This window comes from Patella vulgata, chromosome 8 (assembly GCF_932274485.2).
Source record: "Patella vulgata chromosome 8, xgPatVulg1.2, whole genome shotgun sequence".
Taxonomy (NCBI): Eukaryota; Metazoa; Mollusca; class Gastropoda; family Patellidae; genus Patella; species Patella vulgata.
This window is the reverse complement of record NC_065886.2, coordinates 3,463,957-3,485,439: the sequence shown is the minus strand read 5'-3', so window position 1 is coordinate 3,485,439 and position 21,483 is coordinate 3,463,957. Positions and strand designations below refer to the sequence as shown.

At 35.5% G+C, this 21,483-nt stretch overlaps 3 protein-coding genes across 7 annotated transcripts in view; 2 read left to right on the top strand and 1 right to left on the bottom strand.

Moving 5' to 3' along the window:
- LOC126830867 (uncharacterized) overlaps window positions 1-6,486 on the top strand; it is a 38,736-nt gene extending 32,250 nt beyond the window's left edge. For 2 of the 3 annotated variants that reach the window (XM_050561323.2, XM_050561322.2), the window contains exon 2: window positions 4,436-6,486. In XM_050561323.2, coding sequence (XP_050417280.1) covers window positions 4,515-6,158 — 1,644 coding nt within the window. In that variant the 5' untranslated portion in view covers window positions 4,436-4,514 and the 3' untranslated portion in view covers window positions 6,159-6,486. Of the gene's footprint in view, window positions 1-707; window positions 852-4,435 lie in introns of those variants that run through there. The other variant, XM_050561324.2, reaches the window with a different exon arrangement.
- Window positions 1-21,483, bottom strand: part of LOC126830900 (C2 domain-containing protein 2) — a 376,226-nt gene that overhangs the window by 270,649 nt on the left and 84,094 nt on the right. The window lies entirely within an intron of this gene.
- LOC126830868 (retinitis pigmentosa 1-like 1 protein) overlaps window positions 1-21,483 on the top strand; it is a 177,621-nt gene that overhangs the window by 73,901 nt on the left and 82,237 nt on the right. The gene's annotated exons all lie outside the window — the stretch shown is intronic.

Genomic DNA, 21,483 nt, shown 5'->3' with positions numbered 1-21,483 from the left:
ATCATTGATTTCTTTATTTACAACTTGAAGTGGGTATAGGTATGATAAGTTCCAATATAGAACGTCTAATTTCTGACTTCATCCATGAGTAATGTTTGTGACTAAGAAGTATTAATCAGGTTTTACGTCCCACAGAGAAAATATTGTGAAATAATCGGGTTGATATATATGTGGTGTAGTGGTGTATGTTCACAGAGTAAGAATATTATTTACTTCCAGTAAGATCTAGCTCACTGAAGCTTTGTTTTCTCTTCGGATTATTTGGATTAAGGTATTGGGGAAAATTATTGTGTGAATCTTCTGAAATTATAATCAATTTTATTACTGATTCCTTCCTGTTGAATATTGGACTGTTCTGTAATTATTAAGAAGATCAGAAGAATTCCAGGATTTTGGGTTCTGTTCATTATTTGTCAGAGGGGTTGTAGGTGTATATTTAATGCTTTAGTTCCAAGACTCTTTGATTTTTTTATCAGTGTTTTTTGAAGGATATAATGATAGTTTAATAATTGCTTGTACTAGAAGTGTGGAAGCACTGAAGTAGGGCAAAAATGCCAGTGACCTGATTTTATAATTACAAAACCCCCTTGTTGATAAATGGGGATGAGTGGTATTGGAACTTCAGCTTGTAAATGAGTTTATTGTGGTAATAGTGTTGTAGAAATGAGGTCGTGCCTATAGAGCAGTAAGTGAAATTGAAGTAACAGTGTCGAGGTTTTAACATGATTTTCTACTGCTAATCACTTCATCTATACTTGAGTTGAGTTGAGGTGGTCCAATATTACACAGCTGAGAGAGGAATATTAACGTAAATTATAGATCTGTGTCCATCTATATTCGACAGCTATTAGGTTTGTATTAAAGAGGAATGCTGGTGATGAGAATTGTGGCTAACTCGCATTATATTTTTTGATATTACTGATTGCCGTTTTATAAAGATAGTTCAATATTATACAGCTATTAACACTGTAACCCAGGTATCATTTAATCTTGTGTATCTAGCACTAATTTCTTTCACATTCATTTAATATCAAATCCTTCTTTAAAAATTGGTAAAAATCATTTAAAATCAGCCAAAATCATCTTATTTGTACTTGTGTCCAGTTTAAAGCTGACTGATTAATTTTGATAATGAGTGTCCAATTTACATGTGTTTAATTTCTCGATCACTGTTAAAAAAAAGTAATCATTTATTATACATCAATAAACAATTAAACACTTGTAAATTGGACACTCATTATCAACAACTACAAATTAGATGATATTTGGTGATTTTAAACAATTTTTACGAACTATTAAACACAGATTTGATATTGAAAGAAATAAGTGAAAGAAATTAGTGCTAAATACACAAGATTAAATGATACCTGGGTTACAGTGTAAGTTTTTATTAAAAAGGAATGCTGGTGATGAGGATTGTGGCTAGCTCAAGTTCTATACATATGTTGAATCATTGGTGAGAACTTGTTGATGTTAATTGACCTGCGTCTGGCTTGTTGATGTTAATGGACCTGCGTCTCAGATTGTAACTGAGGAATATTAGTGTTGAGGATTACTAGTGACACATGTTCTTATCATACCAACTTTAATAATGATGATCAAGGCTAGGCCTAAAATTCAATCGCTAAATTCTCGGTTCAGAGTGGATTAATTTGACTGAAATTTTTAGCAAATTCCCTTTACATTATCTATTTTTTTAACTATTACAGTGAGAACTGACAGCTCTTTATCTAATCTTCCATAATGTATCTGTAAACCCCATGTAGTTATCATTTTCTACAGGTGATACTGTATCTGGTGTGGGGATCACGGTAGCTAAGTGGGTAAGACGCTGGCTCGCTAGCCTGGAGGTCGGGTTGTCGATCCCTGCATTGGCCGAGAAAGTTCGAGATTTTCCAGCATGGTTCCCCCATGTCAGTGATGCAGGACAGAGGGCCTGACAAGGGCAGGTGTCTTGTCATTCGGATGGGACGGAAAACCGGGTTCTTGTGTGTACTTTGGCGTGCACGTAAAAGATTCCTTCATTAGCCCAGTTTGGACCAGACCAGTAGGATGTTAAACCCCATTTCATTGTATTTGGTGTGAACTAAAACATTCTCTACACTGAGGAATGGATATTAACCAGACACACAGGGAATATTACATTCCTAAAGCATCAATATCTAATGATTTAAAAGGGAAGACAAATCCAGAATTTATCTTTGAATTGTAATTGAGAGTCTTCATTGCCAAGCTTGAATTGTTCAGGGAATTCTATTCCATGCATTTATTTATTTAGAAGTTCTCTAAACCTTACCGACAGCAGTATGGAAATATAGATTTCTTCTTCACTGGCAATCTGAGAACCTTTGTCAATGACTTAACGCGGTTCAATATTCAGGAATACTAGCGTAAGCTTGCCATGTTAATTTTATTGAACCGTAATTTAGGGGAATATCAATCTAGGACATAAAACTAAAGTTGATTTGTTGTAAGGCAGGTTTCAGTACATAGCTTCTGAAGATGTAAAGTCTTCTCCTCGCAAACTTTGTATAATACAGGTGTAGTTTATGAAAATGAAATGGGGTTTTACATCCTATTTTATGCATTTATCGGGCTAATTCAGATTGGCAAAAGAAAATGGGGATACACCATACTGTGTGCTATGGAGACAGGCATACACCATGCTGTGGGCTAGGATGGAAATTTTGCTCAAACACCAGCATTTCTACCAGTACTCCTCTTCATCGAATTCCAACTGTCTAGGGATCTTTCACATGCAGGTCAATGAGTACACAGGACAGACAGGCCTTTGTTTATGCTATGACAAGCCCTTCTTCCTGCACCACTGACAAAAGTATACCACCAGACAGAAAAATCCCTATAACTTTCTCGTCCTATACAGGGATTGAACTCAGAAATTCCTTGTTTTTTTACCCCAGCGCCTTACTCACTAAGACATGTGTGTTAATATACTGACCCAACAGATCAGTACATATTTTAAAAGGTTTTCTAAGCAGGGAATTTAACTGTATGTCGAGATGACCAATGTTTTAATAGATCCGTCTAGCAAGATGTGAATATTGTAAGTATAGAGTGTCCTTAATGTCTTGTAGGATGGAAATATTTGAGTCTTTCACTTATTAATAATACACAAGTCTATTGAGTAAAGATAGTGGCAGACATCTACATTTACTATTTGAGTCTTCCATTTATTAATAATACTCCAGTCTATAGAGTAAAGATGGTGATAGACATCTACATTTATTGTTGTAAGGCCATTATGAAAAATTGTGCTATTTTAACTATTGCACATATATACCAGTATGGTAGCTAAGTCCTGTAACTCTATTATAAGATGGGCGTTGGTTGGCCGAATGGTTATCATATGGTCTGTCATTGAGTCAGCTGGCGATTTTTTGATTTCCTGGTTGTAGGTGACAAGGAGTAGGGTCGTCTCACTCGTCTGTCCAGCCTTGAGTGGACGTTGAACCCCCATTTCTCTCTTTCTCTTTCTGAACACCTTACTTCTTCCTGTTCTGTTCTTTCTATCTTTCTGTACAGTGCATAAAGTGTGAACATAGCTTAATCTACATTAAATACAGAAACAAAAACCTTTCTTCTAGAACATCAGATACCACTAATGTAGTTGATATGATAATTTGAGAACTAGTCATTATATAAAGCAGGAAGTGTATATGTCGTGTTCTGTAGGGGCTAAGTTATGATTCAGTGTCAACATCTGTTGTATATTAAATAACTTCTCTATATGAGGTTATTCACCTGATGAGAATGAGGTTTAGAAAGTGTTGTTGATTATTGATCTGATTTAATTGATTGACAGTTTTATGTTTTGTTGCCTGGCAACCTATCTTTATGTTGTTTATATGGTGTAGTGTTGTTAGATATATTTGGTTATTATATTGATTATTGATCTGGTGTTAACCTGATTGATTATTTCCTGTAATCATTAGCTCAGTCGGAGTAGAACAGTATGACGTTACACCCCATTTCATTTTATTTCATATTAATTATTGATCCTATGTTAACCTTATCAACTTACTGACAGTGCTCCATAGCCATTGTCTTTTTTTAGTATAAGTGGTATGAGACTATATCGATAACTAAATCTTAGCTCATATCTTATTTGTTTCTAGCTTTGGGTATCGTAGAGGATGCATTTTATATGCTTGTCCATCTTTAATCTTTTTGAAATGAACACACAGTAATTATGTTCATGAGAGACATATATGTCAATAGAATTCTGAGATTTGCTTTCGTGCTAATGAGACTCTGGTTAAGAATAGAAGAATGACAGTCTTTATGGACGGCTTAGAGGCCTCAGTTGCTGTTGGTTTGGATTCCAATTTTCACATTAATATATTTAGGTGCATATAATTTGATTGCAATCGTATTTGATAAATGTTATTTATTAAATTTTCTTTTATCGTTTCAGGTAAATGAAATAGAAGAAAAGAACAATTAAAAATATAAAAAGCCTAACAACATCAACAAATTAAAACAACGATATCATCATGGGAAATATTTGCTCCACAGAAGAATCTCGCCAACTTCAAAAGGAAGGAAAGCTTGAAGGCCCCTACGAAAAACCCACAAAAGAAGAAGGTGGAGGGCTGCTATCTCAAGTTACTGCAGGTGCTGAAAATGCTATTGGTGATGCAACAAAGAGTGTTGAATCAGCAGCAACAGATGCACAAAAACAAGCTGGTGACAAATTCGGGGAAGGTAAAGAATTTGTAGCACAGAAAGTAGAAGATGGAAAGGTTGTCGTAGCTGAAAAGATAGAGGAAGGTAAAGCTGCTGTTTCAGAAGCTGTCAGTAAGGGAAAAGAATCTCTATCCTCAGCTGCTGACCAGACAAAGAGTGCCGCTTCAAGTGGTATTGCAGCTGCTGGAGATAAAGTGAGTAACTTGGAAAAATCTGCAGAAAGTGCTGCTCAATCTGCAAAAGACTCTGCAAATAAAGCTGCTTCTGATGCTAAGTCTGCAGCAAGTTCTGCTGCAAAAGATGCCCAGGAAAAATCCAAAGCCGGAATCGATTCTGCTAAAGCAAAAGCCAATGAAGGAGCTGAAATTGCCAGCAAAAAAGCATCTCAACTTCAAAGTTCAGCAAGTGCTTTTGCTAGTGATGCTGAGAAACGTGCATCAGCAACTGGTAAACAAGTAGAAGAGAAAATGGAAAGTGCTAAAGTTTCTGTAAACGAAAGTGTTGCTTCTGCTAAAAACTCTGCTGCAGCAGATGCCAACAAAGCTTCTGGGGAATCAGAAACTTTGCTTGGTTCCATACAGAAAATAGCTGGTGATGGATTCCAGCAAGGTGTAGCTTCAGTAACATCATCTTTTGGTGGTGGTGGACAACAACAAAAATCCGGTCAACTAGAATCCACTCCTGGTGGCGCCAACAATGCACCAGTGGGTTTAAAAGATATTGTTGTAGATACTGGAGGAAAAATTGTAACTAAAGTTACTGATACCGCCTCAGACACATTCAACTCCGCTCTTGGATTTGGTAAATCGGCATCTAACTCAGCAGGTTCTGCTGTTGATGATGTCTCTAACAAAGCTGGTTCTGCAGTGGATAGTATTAAAACTGCTGGAGGTTCAGCTGTGGATAGCACCAAAAAGGCGGCTGGATCAGCCGTAGACAGCACCAAGAAAGCTACTGGATCAGCTGTAGACAACACCAAGAAAGCTGCTGGATCATCGGTTGATGCTTTTGGTTCAGCTGTCAATGATTTCTCTAGTAAAGCTGATGATAAAGCTAAGCAGGCTAAAAACGCAGCTTCTGAAAATTTTGATGATATGGCTGATGCCTTGAATGCATATGCTGACAAAGCAAGCGAAGCCAAGAAAAGCGCCACCAATGCTGCTTCAGATGCTGCAACAAAGACTTCAGATGCTGCCTCCAAAGCTGCGACTAAGGCATCAGATGCTGCCTCTAATGCTGCCACTAAAGTATCAGACACTGCTTCCAAAGCAGCCGGTGGTGTTTCAGATGCAGGTAAAAATATTGTAGCAAATGGAGAAGAGGGTTATGAAAAAGTGGCAGCAATTGTTACCGATGATGCCGTTAAGGAGGCCTTAAAAGTGGTGAATACAGACGGCGATGCATCAGACCTCCCACCACCTCCAAAAGATCCTAAAGAAGCCATGATATAAAAAGTAGCCTGTTATTTAATACAATAAACATTGAAATCATTTAGACATATTCCAACAGCAAATCGTAGGATTCTTACCCACTTACGTATGTGAACTTGAAGGAAATGTTAAACATCAGAAGGATTATATTGATTGATTTATCGAAGGTGTTCCATCAGTGTTGGATTAAGATATGAAGAGATTAACAGATTTCGAAGAACAAGGATTATATCAGTGTGATGTGTGAATATTGGATAATAATTTCTTCAGTGTTATATTATAGCTGACTGATTGGATTATTATAACTCAGTATTTCAACAGTGACAAGACTATGTGCTGTTTGGGAGGGTGGGGGGGATCTTGAAGGATTGGTATCTGTTGAAACTCTCTGCGTTTTCATTTGTTAATATTATTGTAGAATATGTTTTCTGCTCGATCTATAATTTAATTGTTTTTCTTTTTTTAATATCTTGGCATTTATGTAGTTTCAGCCATGTTTCGAGATTTTTATAGTTAAAAAGAAAATAGATGGAAAAAAAAAAGAGACACTTAATGGAACTTTTAGAATATTTCATGACATTTATAATAATTCATTTTGTTCAGGAGAATTTTGACACGCGAAATCTATTAATTAAGCTTTCTATATTGTGAGATGAATTTCCAATGAAATCTATTGCTGCTTGTGTTCTGCCAACAAGCTGTGCTGTAAATAGGAGCTGTTATTTTAGTGTAGTACAAATGGAAATGTTTTAATAATGGATGTGAATAGTATGATATATACCATATATCATAGTGGTATTATTATTATTAATATTATTATTATTATTATTATTATAATGTTTTAAGCAATGGATTTGAAGTGCTGTAAGAGTAAGCTATGTGTGAATATAATGAAAGTATGTATTACAGACTATCCTGTAAATATATATATGTATTATATACAATATATATATGTTATGTAGCACCATCACTGCCTCCAGATGCTAGGAGCATGAGCAATCGACATGCAGACTCCTGGCGCTTACAGCTAGGAGCCTTAGCAGTCGGCATGCAAACTCCTTAGTTTTCAGCTTGGACCTCCTGGTGCTAGGAGTCTAAGTGATCGGCATAGAAGCTCCTGGTGCCAGGAGTTTCGGCAGTTAGCAGGCAATCTCCTGGTGCTAGGAGTCTAAGCAATCAGCATGGAACCTCTTGGTGTCGGCAATCGGCAACCTCCTCGTGCCATGAGGGTCAGCAATTAGTTTTAGCCGCTTTTTGTTTTAAATTACATTAGAGATTAACAGTATTTTATTTTCATCATTTTTACACAATTAGCGCCATATTAGATTATACTGGTGATCAGGGTTTCAACCATCGTGGAATAAATATTCTAGTTCATTAATTAATAGCCTCAACATTTGTACATAATGCTCTTATAATAGGAATTTTGGCTCAAACATCCCCATGTTAATGAAAGAAGCACTGGTTTAGGTACAAGTTGTGAACTACACGTAGTTGAAGGACACCAACGTAGACTTTAAAAAAGGGAATTCCCTATATTCGGTAGCCGAGATTGATAATTTTGTGGCAATGATTGCAAAAGGGCTTCTTGTACTTCTTGTAGTCTATTCTTCCATCGTTGAAATCCAGTCAAGTTACTGATCATGTTTGTGTTTTGTAAATTGTTCATTCATGTTAAAAAGTCTTGGTTGCAGGATTATTAGAACTTTATTGGTGTAAGGGAGGTAACTCTAATATAACATTAAAGGTATTAGATCTACTCTCTGGCTCTGCCTATATGATATTTGGTGTCACATATTATAATAATGAAGTATTCAAATTATTAATTCAGAAAATGAATTCAGATTATTGTGTTCATCTTGTATATGATCACAATGTTTATCCAAACTTGTTCTAGTAGATGTGTTCACACCAGACTGTTCGTTGTTACCATTCACTGACAAAATTATACCCCAGGTTTTTAAAATCAATATCTGGTCATCTTCATCTACAAGTTTGGCCCATTATAAATCATTGGTTTTTCAGCAATATTTGTATTCAGCCCAGTGATCCCAGTTCACTCCAGATACTCGGTCTGATTGAAACTCCTATGGTATATCTCTTGTTTATAAATCTAATTAGAAGAAATGATTCAATAAATTGGAATTGAACGTATAGATATGTGATACAAATGATATTGATAATACACAAGATCTCCTTCAGGAGGACGATGTTTAGAATTTGAATCTACGTAAACATGACAGTTTATTTGTACATTAATTTGGAGATTTATTCAGACTTTTCTTTTCAAAATCATAGACATGATAATTTGGCAAGGGTGATGGGCAGTGTCTAGTTGTTAGGATGGCTAAGTAACTGAGACCCTCTGTGCTCACATAAAAGAACGATTGACAGTTGGATTTTGAAATAAGAGTGGGCTGTAGCGCCGCTGTACAGGCAAATTCTCATTACTAGAGTCGGTGCAGAAAAGTAGGGCATGAAACCCTATTTCATTTTATATCGGTCAATGAAAAAATCTAGAAGTTAATGTAGGATATTCTGTGGTGTTTATATTAAATGCACAGATTTACCTTGAGTATTACCCCCTTCATTATGTACAAACGGCTGTTTAACGTAGATGTTTTATTTATCCTGTTTATATTGCTTTTTTTTAACAAATTATTTACGATTTTATTTTAGAAATATTCATTGGCCAACTGCTGCTTTTTAGTTGAAACTTTATCTTTTAAATCATTTTACATAATGTTATAGTTGGTAGGATATATTCTTATAAATAATCTGTATAAATTATCATCAATATACAAGCATACCATTCTTTTAATCATTAACAGCATTGTCAACAACAAATTGATAATCGTATTTCATATCTAATACTTGATTGGCTTGTAGCGATTAAGCACAATAAAAACACAACACAATTTATATGGAAAACAATCACTGGTTGTTACACATAGAAACCACCTGTTCCAAATTGACTAAAAAATGATACATGTATAAGGTATGAATAAGAAATAGATGTATATATTACTGTACATATTGTTTACTCAAAGTTTTACAATATACACGCCTCCTCCTATCCTGCTTCAGGTTAATGTCAAATGGCTAAAGACAGCTTTTGTTGAATTCTGTTTTAATATCTTCTTTATTATACAGTGTGTATATCATGCCCTTTGGCTTCTAACACCTACTAGCACCTTTCAAAATGTCATGGTTAGAATCTAAAGTTTAATTTATGGACTAAGAATTTTCAATCATGGATATTGTGATAAAGAAATATTTCTTTGTAAAGTACAGCACGTTTTTACAGGAATACACATAAATGTACAATTAGATTTTAATGAATAATTGAATTTTCAAGAATTAGAATATATTTTACATCACAAGCACTTGTAGAATTTTATAAAAATCGTGAAATTAGAATGTATTTGTAAAAAATGTATTCTTGCCAAAATTGTCCATTTTTTTTATTTTGATAGAAACATTCATTAAAGTCGAAAGGTTTTGATAAAAAAAAAATTAAATAAATCATTAAATTTTCTTGTGTTCAATACGTAAAAACAGCAAATCGTTATCATAGAACAGAATACCTCATGTTTTAAATTACAACGTACAAGTTCAGGACATGCAGTTGATTCTTTTTCACACTTATTGTTTTTACTGTGTGAAACTGAACATTGATTGAATATTTAACTGCGGTATATAGAGAATTAATTCAATGTTTATCGGCACATCTACGCAAATAAGCTGCTCTGCTCTGATAGATGCTATTTATTTACATTGTTGATTTATATATGTGTGCTTTAAATTGAATTTATATCAAATATTATTATCTATGTATGTGTATGCAAGATTTTCCCTCACAAATGGATGTATTGTACACAGTTATACAAGAAACCATGCTATGTGTTTTTCTCAATAAAATCATTTCCTTTTAACCGTTTCTGCATTTTTAAGTTTCATTAATGTTGTGAAGGTGTTTGTGAATTGGTAAAACAATTTGACAATATGACTGTACCATGGGTTCCACGTTGGCCCTTTATGCCGGTCAGGACCGAGGGCTATGGAAAATGACCGTAAATGGATCTGACCCATCGGTCATTTTGCACGCCAGAAAAATAGCCTTTTTTTTTCAAAACCCAATTTTCAAACATAGCTACGATCGACCTCCATGTATAGAAGCCACACGATCTCATCATTGGTTTTATAGAGTTGTATAGGGAGATTGGGTGGTCAAGTAGTCTAATACATGCACTGTAGATCATGAGTTCTTTCATTGAGTCAATGGAAAGGTTTTGATTCCCTACTTGTACATGACAAGGAGTAGGGTCGCCTATCATTAAATGAAATGTAATGGGGTTTAATGTCATACTGTTCTGCTCTAATTGGGCTAATAAAGAAAGGCATATGCCATGCAGCGTGCTATGACAAGGGAATCTATGCCAGACTATCAATATCTCTCCTACAGGCTAAGTGAGTAAGATGCTGGCACGCTAGCCTGGATCACGGTGTTGGCCTAGAATGTTCATCAGGCTTTTCCAGCGTGCTTTCCCTTTGTCAGTGGTACAGGACAGAGGGCCTGACAAGGACAGCTGTCTAGTTGTTTGAATGGCACGAAAAACCGAGGTCCCGTGTGACATTAGCATGAATGTAAAAGATCCCTTGGCAGTTTTAATTCGTTATAAGAGTAGGCCTCATTGCAGCTATCCAGGCAAAATTTCCCTTGTAGCACATTGTATGCGAGTCTTCATTAGCCCAGTCAGAACAGAAGAGTAGGGCAATAAATCCCATTTCATTTTCGATTCACTCTCCTGCAGGAGTAGATACACATTCTTGATATAACACCTTTACATCTGATGACCATATTTGGAAGTGACGATGTAATTCAAAGAAGAATAGACTATGAAGTCTAACCACCATCAAATTTAACCAGCAGGCTACCTTTGAATAATATTGTCTTTCATTCTTTTTATTCCCCTTTTCTCTCCTTTATCATGTACAGTTTTGATAAATATTGATGTTTGAAAGATAAGAAAGTTAAAGAGGTTCGTTTAGATGGATAATTTTAGTCACATCTTTATAGTATGCCTAGTTCAAAATTTAAGTCGTGTCAACCTGATGCAAACTTTGGACACTTTTTGCTCTGTTAGTAGTGTAAATTGCAAAGAGACGGGAATTAACATTGATGATTGAAGTCAATGGGGAAATTAATGTTGGTTTGTCTCCCTTTGACCTATTTCAAGCCAGTTATCTTCCCTCAAGGATACAAAATGAAAATTCAACAGAGATACATTATGTACGATTAAGATAAAGAGCTGGGCCCTTATTCACGGAAACTTAAACTAAGATACAATCAAAATTTTAAGAAATACTGCAATTCGATTAGCTGACCAGTAAAATCAATTTGCATATATCCAATGAAGTTGCAGTATTTGTTAAAATTTTGGTTGTAACTTAGTTTAAGTTTTTGTGAATAACGGCCCTGGCCATTATATCTGGTAGTTAAAAAAAAAAATAGATAATGCAAAATAAATAATTGAAGATTTCATTCAAATTACCCATTTTCTGTGTGAAATTATCACTGAAGTTTTGACAGGATATGGCATAGATTGTTTATTATTGTAACAATAGTCCTTGTTATTTGAGATTTTAAATTCAAATCATTAAAAGGTGACCATTATTTAAATCCATTTAAATCTGTGCCTTCTGATGGTCTAGAGACGTGACAAGGAGTAGGGTCGCCTGTCCAACCTCGTCGGTTTTCTCTGAGTCCTCCGGTTTCCCCCCACTGCTAAAGACCTCTACGCGTAATCAAATTATGGAAATAAAATTGAACCATATGTTTGTCCCGAAATGACCTAGTCTGTGTTGAGTGGATGTTAAACCCATCTCTCTCTTTCTCTCTCTCTCTCTGATGATTTAGAGAGTTGATTTTAGGCTTATCATGTAAATAAATGATTCATTAATAGTCTACATTACTTTTGATACCAATTAAAGTTAAAGAGTAAAGACCTGCAAATATTTTAAAAGAAAAAATAAAATGACGAAATTATTGGATCAATTGGGTTCACCTGTGCATTTGTTTGATTTGAATGAAGACACGATGGTGTAGAAAAGGATATATTTATTGTATTATAATTTGGATATATGGGTCTCTGACCCTATATCCAATCTGATTAAAATACAGATCTATATTTCATTTCAGGTTTTTTCTACTTTGATATTAACCCTAAATCCTTAACAATATCAATAAAAGATGTATAGTCATTGTTCAAAAAGAAATATAAAACTAGTTTGATACTTAAAGATGGGTTCCCAGAAAAGTATTTATCAGATGATTATTCCCAAAGTATGGCAATTTTGGTATATATGGAAAGTAGAGATATCCAATCTTACTAGAAAAATACTGGATTCCCTGAAAAACACTCATGGAGTGTATACAGGACAAAAATGTAAGGGTTCTCCTAATCAACAGCCCGACGATTAGGAACTTCTGCACGCGTGATGTCAAAGGTCACAAGCGAACATTGAGCGCTTGATGTACAAGTTGATCAACTTTATGAAGAGTTAGACGTACAATACTTTCTGAGATAAAAATAACGGAAAAAGATGCGGGTAGGCGATAATCCGAGAATTTAATTAGGATTTGATATTTGTAATAAATAGTAAGTGATTAAAGACAACATCGTCTTATGTATGCAATGAATTCTCCTCTGACTCCCAAAACGTGACGTAAACATGACCTGGTTTGATCGACTTTTAATAGCAGGGCATTCCTTCGCAATTACAATGTTTGAGAAGGATTTGAAGCATAATTATGACAAATTAATTAGTTTGAATATATTTTTGGTCCATATATTCCATTAAATCACCCAGTTTGTACGCAGGAACCCATCTTTAAAGGCAATCAAGTCAATAAATTTCAAAATTCAACTGATTATTGATGGTTGCTTCATGTCTAAGGGGAGGTAACTACATTTAATGTCAGAAATGTTAAAAATTCTTCTTTTAATATAAGATTGAAAAAAATACCTTATTTTATGAGGTATAATTCTATACTTTTTTTTTTCATGGCTACTGGGATTTTGTCTTATACACCCATTCAAACTACATATGTATGAAGGTCAAAAGATTTCCTCAACTTATATGTGTTCGATCCCTGCATTGGCCGAGAAAGTTCATTCAGATTTTCCGGCGTGGTTTCCCCTTGTCAGTGATGCAGGATGGAGGGCCTGACAAGGACAGCTGTCGAGTCGTTCGGATGGTACGAAAAACAGAGGTCCCGTGTACACATTGGCGTGCACGTAAAAGATTCCTTGGCTGTTGGAATTCGATATAAGAGTAGGCCGTAGCGCTGCTGCACAGGCAAAATTTCCCTCATAGCACACTGTATGGCGTATGCCCGTCTTCATTAGCCCAGGTTAGAAGCAGAACAGTAGGATGTTAAACTCCATTTCATTTCAGAGGCCATCAAAAGTATAAAAATCGAAATGAAATATAGATCTGTATTTTAATCAGATTTGTTGGGCTCTTGTTGATTATAAAGATTCAGATCAAGAAATGTTTCCCAAAAAAATTGTTACTGAGCAAGAAATGTCTTGGATTTAACATCGAAATCAGAGGGGAGATAATTACTAGACTGTAGTTACTTCCCTTGGTCAAAGCATGCATTCAACTGGCAATTTGGAAATACAAAGGGGTTTAAAACCCTAGTCAACACTGAAGTCTGAAATCGCATCCAGGATCTTTTGGTTGGTGAGCATCTGGGGTGAGCCAGTTGGCCCAACTTTATTGGTTGGGGTTTTCATTGAGTAACGCCGTCTAATAGAAACCTGGGCAAGCGAAGCGATGAAATAAAAGCAACCATTATATTTCATTAAAAGTCTTGTTAAACAATGGCATAAAAAAGGGGGTTTTGTACATCTAAAAAAGGAAACATAAAACCCTCCACTCCACAAAAGGTTAAGTAATATGATTATTATTATTACTTAGCAAAACAAGTATTCCAAACTTAATCTTTAAAGATGCGTTATGTAAGATTAGATAAAGAGTTGACAACTTTCTTTATAATAGTTACAAAAATAGATAATGAAAGAAAGGAATATGTTGAAAATTTCAGTCAAATTACTTCATATTGAATGTAGTTATTATTGTTTGCAGAAGAGTTTAGTCTTGATTGTCATTGCTACCATTGTTACGATAGTAAACAAAGTCTAGATTTTTAAATAAAATCATTAATGGCCATCCAATCATATATAAATCTGTTAAAAATCAAAACTATTCTAGAACGTTGATTATAGGCCTAGTATGTAAATAAAAATCTAATTAATGATTTATATAACATATGAGGCGCCCGGCGTTTCGATTCCCCGGTTGTATGTGACAAGGAGTAGGGTCGCCTGTCCAACCTCGTGGGTTTTTTCCCGGTCCTCTGATTTCCTCCATCTGCTAAAGACCCCTTACGCTCAAGTGAATTATTGAAATAAATATTAAACCATATGTTAGTCCCGAAATGACCTAGGTTGTGTTGAGTGGACGTTAAACCCATTTCTCTCTCTCTTTAACACATGAGGCCAAACAAAAGATCACCATTAGGTAGATTTAGCTCTTGAATAATGTATCTTTATATTTATGTCCTTGAAGTGTTCTGTCTTCATTAGCTGACTCTATACATAAAAGTAGGATGTTAAACCCCTTTTCATTTCATTACATTGTTGTGATTTCAAACATGTAACAGGTTGCCATGCAACATAGTAAACAAAAATATACTAGTCGTCAACATCCCTTATACAATAGCTGTCAGGGGACCAAACAAATTCTTTTAGTTTTATGAAAAATAGCGCATTGTTTATTGACAAAGGTTTAACATGAAAATAAAATCCTGATGAAAAGCTATCATTTAAAATAGGTTTACTTCTTGTTGTCTTGGCAACTGTCAAATTTGACTGTTTCTTTCAAATTAAGAATAAGTGATGTTTAAATTAAATAAAATCTGACGTATTGATTTCACTCTTTACCTTTCAAGTACTATATCAATCTGATTAATACACAGATCCTATTTAGTTTCGTTTTTTATAGTTCAAAATTTCGTTTTGCTTGTCTTTACTAATAACAACACTAGGATCTGGTTGATGTGAGGGATTAAACGATGAAATGGTCAGTTATGGCGAGCTCTAGGCATGTGGTGCATGGAACTGTGGGTATCCCATTGATACACCAGGACCCGAGTTCACAAAACATTCTCAGACTTAAGTAAAGAATTTACTCAAAACTGTTCGCCTTATTATAACTAAAATATAGGCCTTTATAAAACTTTTGTTGTTTTAATGTATCAAACACATCAGTAAGAAACTATTTGCAAAGGTTTGTGTTTCTGGATCAAAGATATTTTTCATAAACGGTGATTGAAAGTTGAGTAAATTCTTAACTTAAGTCTGAGAATGCTTTGTGAACTTGGGGCCAGAAGTCTCAATCGAATGGCAATCTCTAGCGTCTGGTTATTCCAATCTACACCGACTTGTGGAATATATCTAGCCTCGTTCTTCAAGTCCCTTGTTACATATGGCACTGAAACGCATTATGGTACCAATGGTAAAATGTTTCTTTGGTCTTAAATATTGGATATCAGAAGCCCATTTTTTTCTTGGTAGAATCACACATCAATGTTGATTTAAATTGACAAATGTTGAAGAGTTGGGTGATATTGCGTTAAGAAACTTAGCTCATTTAAACCTCATTTCATTTCATTATCCATTGTGTGTTTTGGTTGGACAGCTAGTTCTGTAGTGTTTATTTGAATCCAAAGAATAAAACTTTCAAATAGAATCACAAGAAACTTGAGAAACATCAATAATTTATCAGCTGATTTAGATTATAATTGTGTACGACAACGACCTATAAAAGACATTAAGTGCCTGTGTTGCCACGGTTATCACACATACAGGGCAGAAATTACGATTAAAATAAAGAATTATTGACATACCAACAGTTGTAACCTACAAGCTATTTGAATTATTGATCACGTTGTAATGAGAAACAAATGGAAAAATGACCATTAACAATTTTTCCTGTTGTCGTCCAATCATTATTAGGTTTATTGATTGGCATCCCCTGCTTAAGAACAGACACCAAGCTAGTTGACCGACATTTTAATTCCTAAATCGACGATTTTTAGTCTTAATACACTAATTATATATCTTGAATTGTGAGAAGTATTTATTTCGCTTCCGTTTAATAAAATTGAATAGGTTTATTTAGTCTTTGTGTGTATGACAGATGTAAAACGTAGTAGAACAGCATTACAAAATAGTACACTGATTGTTTGATATGGTGGCCTACTAGGGCAGAGATTTATTCTCAAGGTAGTTAGTTCTCTGTGTGCTTTCTATAGCCCGGTTTACACTTGGCTGTATGCACCATGCCGAGACAACCTCACTTCAGTGGGCCATATCGGCACAGTACCCCATAGTAAATTAAAAGCCCGGTTGAAATACATTATTCACAGTGTCTTTTCGTCTAAATCAGGTACTGCTAGATATCAATATTTAGTTGTAAATTACAATTCCACATATTTCGTTAAGAATCACAGTGATTCCAAAAACAAATTCACGGCCATCAAGATAATTCAGATGTTGGATTTTTTAATTGATAACATCTTTGTTGAATTTGGAGGGGAAATATATCAGCAAGTGGTTGGCATCCCCATGGGCACCAACTGTGCACCTTTGCTTGCTGATCTGTTTCTCTATTCGTACGAAGCCGATTACATACAGACGCTCGTAAAAACTAATAAACGTTCAGTCAGACTTTTTAATTTCACTTATCGATATATCGATGACGTTTTATCACTTAATAATCCTAAATTTAGTGATTATGTAGAATTCATATATCCTGATGAGCTCGAAATTAAAAACACCACTGACAGTAACAATTACGCTTCCTATTTGGATCTGCGTCTCGATTTTGACAATTGCCATAAACTGAGTGTTAAATTGTACGATAAACGTGATGACTTTGACTTTCCGATTGTTAACTTTCCATTTATTAGTAGTAACATTCCAATATCACCAGCTTATGGAGTGTTTGTGTCTCAGCTAATTCGTTACGCGAGAGCTTGTTCCTTTTATTCTGATTTTTTAAGTAGATCGAGGCAATTTTCATCTAAGCTTCAACTACAAGGATACTTGCGCACTAAACTCATTAAAACCTTCAAAAAGTTTTATGGCCGTCATACTGATTTGATTGGTAAATATAACGTGTCTCTCTCGGTTATTATTCTAGATATATTTAATTGACACGTATACTATTACTATCTCCCTGATAATGTCTACTACATCGTTAACACAGTTCATCGCGTGCATTTTGCATACCGATAGTTCATTGGCCAATCACGCTATTTTACCGACATTTCGCCTAATAGTTTGGATGCAGCAATGGCAGGTGTGGCGCCAGGCAGGGTAAGCTTACTCTTCCGGACACCTGTTACCACTGTTTGTCGTGTATTTTGTACACGAGGAGCAGTCCATTTGCTGATTACACTATTTTGCTTGAATACACTATTTTGCCTATAACGTTTTTTAGGACTTCGAATTCTGTCTTATGGTTTGGATTGTTCGTACTTGGTTTTATTTTATTTACACATATGTTTGACCCGTTTACACTACAAAAAAATAAACCGTACTGTGCCTGACAGGCTTAAAATTTGTAATGTAAACAGGTTTTATTTCTTGGGGGGAAAAAAACTGTTTAAGATCTAAAAAAAAAAAAAAAAATTTAGGTTGGTCTTCTCCAAATTTGATGTTTCCGAATTTTAACATTTTAAAATTCTAAACAAAACATCCGTCATAAGATTTGAGGGACTTTTCACTTCTCAAGACTTTGAAGGCGTTTGGGTGCATAGGTCCACTTACGCAAAAATCTGCGTTTTTCACACATTTTTTTCAAAATAAACGCAAATATTGATGAACGCTGCGTAATTTACATGCAGAAAATTTCCCCGATGTGAGAATAATTAGATTATTCTATGTCATAGTTTATACACTACATCATCAATTGATGTGCTTCTCACAGCATTTACACACCGCTACTGTATGTAATCTCCGTAGGTTTTTATATTTCCTCTTATTTCGTTCATAATCTTTAAGTTCATGGCAGTAAGCCTTCTTTCTATACTTAGCTATTCTGAGACGCCCCCTATTTAGCCGAACTGGAAGAAATAAAGCACATTTCATACAAAACTTTGGATTGGCTAGAACACTATAACTGTTTACAATCAGCCAATCAAAAATTGGAATTCATAGCAATAGTTGGCTCTTTATTTCCTGTCGAAGTGACGGATTGAAATGACTGTGCCGTCAACCATAGATATGCCGTCAACCTGCAGTCGTCATTAGACTAAATACAGTATCAATGAAATAAGGACACTTAAAATAGGGTTGTTCACATAACGATTTTACTTGCTTCTATTAATGAGTAGGCTATTTTGAGAGGCTCTAAGTCACGCAGATGTAGAGGGCAAAAACGCAAAATTTTGGAATATCTGCGTATTTTTACGCATCTCAAAATTGATGCACTGCGACCTCTGGTTGGGTGGCTGAATGGTAGGCGTGTGCGTGTTGTATTAGGTCTGTCATTGACGTGGTTCTGATTCCCAGGTTTTATGTGACAAGGAGTAGGGCCGCCTGTCCAACCTTGTGGGTTTTCTCGGGATCCTCTGTTTTCCTCCCACTGCTAAAGAACCCTATGTTAGTCCCGAAATGACCCAGTGGACATTAAACTCTCTCTCTCTCTCTCTCTCTATATATATATATATATAAGGTGTGCCTTAGATACTTAATCCCCGGTACATGATAAATCCATTGACAACCAATTTCCTGAACGTTTGGCGATCTATACACTGGGTTCCTGGGACTCCACAGGCCGGATCTAAATAAATAATAGTCACGGTTGGAAAATCGACAGCTCATATTGTGATCACCACTGTGTCACGCTTGAAAGGGTTAATTGAAATGGTTAATCTAAAAACAATAACTCTTTCGGCCGGAGGTGGATGTAGATCTTGATTGCATACTAGCCCACCCGGCTAATTAGTTAAAATGTTTTCAGCACCATGTTGGTCTCAAAATGGCTTTGAAGATGTTTTGTCCAGTTCACTCATTGAAAACACGAATTATTTGTCAATTTAAATCAATATTGATGTTGTGATCTTACCAGGAAAAGATGGGCTTCTGATATCCAATATTTAAGACAAAATAAACATTTCACCATTGCTACACGAATCATGTACGGTACCATGATGCCTTTCAGCACCATTTGTAAGAAGGGACTTGAAAAATGAGACGAGACATATTCCACAAGTCATGTCAAACGGTGACACCATATTCTTATCTGGAGAGCATGTGCATTATATACTATCAGTGCCATTCGATTGAGACTTCTGGCGTATTTTGCTGAACATAACTGATTTGAAATTAGAGTAAAAATGGAAACGATTGAATGTAAATCATTTTATATACATTCATGTTACATTATTATATGTCATTGAGTCCACTGGCATGGTTTCGATTCCCAGGTTGTACGTGACAAGGAGTAGGGTCGCCTGTCCAACCATGTGGGTTTTCTCCGGGTCCCCTGGTTTCCTCCCACTGTTAAAGACCCCTACGTGCAAGGCGAATTATTGAAATAAAATTGAACCATGTGTTAGTCCCGAAATGACCTAGTTTGTGTCGAGTGGACGTTAAACCCCATCTCTGTCTCTCTCTCACACACACACACATTAATGCTGTTGCAACCCGCAATTGTCTCAATTTCTAGGTCCCAAATATTAGCGATTTAGCTCCTTTAAATATACCCTGCTTTATAGACACGCATCTTAACAATATGGATGGTAGCTAAAATTACTCTGCTTCAGACATAAAAAATAAAAGCCATGGTATAAATGTTATTTACTGTTTCTTGTTACCCATGAATGTTATAATAAGCAGATAAAATCAATATTAACATCTCCCATCGAGCAGTTAGTGAACCACTGTTATTTGTTGAAATAGAAAAAGTGTTATAGCCTGCGGAGAAATGATGAACAATAACGTTATCAAAGCTCTGTCATCCACAGTGTTGTTCACTGGCTTCGGTAATTAGCTTAACGCTGAACTAAATACCTAATAAACCAAAATATCTTCGCTTTTACTCGTCTATTACATGCTACAAATTACGACTATTTTCAGTAAAATGTCGCAACACAAACTAAAAATAAAAAAAGCTATTTACAGATTTTTTTGTTATTTGATTATGTTTTACCTCAAGGGTTTATTTATAATTATACAAGAAAAATACCAACTTTCTGAATAATTAATAAAAATACTAACTGATAGTCAGATGTTATTTGGTTGATGTTAACAAAAGGGTAAGCATAGCTTTTAGTTTTCTGCTCATATCAATTACTATGCTGTTAAAAGATTAAGAGTTTTTTGATAACATTTGCTTCAATGATGCAATAAACCAGGCATTTTAGTTTACTACTGAGGGGGGTTGGATGGTTGAATGGTTAGGATGTGCGCGCTGTATCATAAAGCCTGTCATTGAGTCAACTGGCGTGGTTTCGAATCCCCGTTTGTACGTGACAAGGAGTAGGGTCGCCTGTCCAACCTCGTGGGTTTTCTCCAGGTCCTTCGGTTTCCTCCCACTGCTAAAGACCCCTACGCGCAAGCGAATTATGTAAATAAAATTAAACCATATGTTAGTCACGAAATGACCTAGTTTGTGTCGAGTGGACGTTAAACCCAATTTCTCTCTCAATGTGTTATGTAAGAGTTAAAGTGGCTAAGTCTCTAAACCAATATAATCCAAAGTCTTCCCCGTTGAAAACACAAATTATTTGTCATTTATATCAACTTTGATGTTGTGATCTTACCAGGAAAGGATGGGCTTCTGACATCCAATATTTAAAACAAAATAAACATTTTACCATTGATACACGAATCGTGTATCATAATGCGTTTCGGCACCATTTGTAACAAGGGTCAAGAAAGAACGAGGTTAGATATATTCCACAAGTCATATCAAACGGTGACTCCATATTCTTATCTGGAGAGCATGCGCAATAGACTGGAATAACCAGACACTATCGCTAGAGATTGCCATTCGATTGAGACACTTCTGGCGTATTTTGACTAACATAACTGATTTGAAATTAGAGTAAAAACAGAGACGATTGAATGTAAATCAGTTTATATACATTCATATTACGTGTTCGATCCCTGCATTGGCCGAGAAAGTTCATCCAGATTTTCCGGCGTGGTTCTCCCTTGTCAGTGATGCAGGACGGAGGGGCTGACAAGGAAAGCTGTCTAGT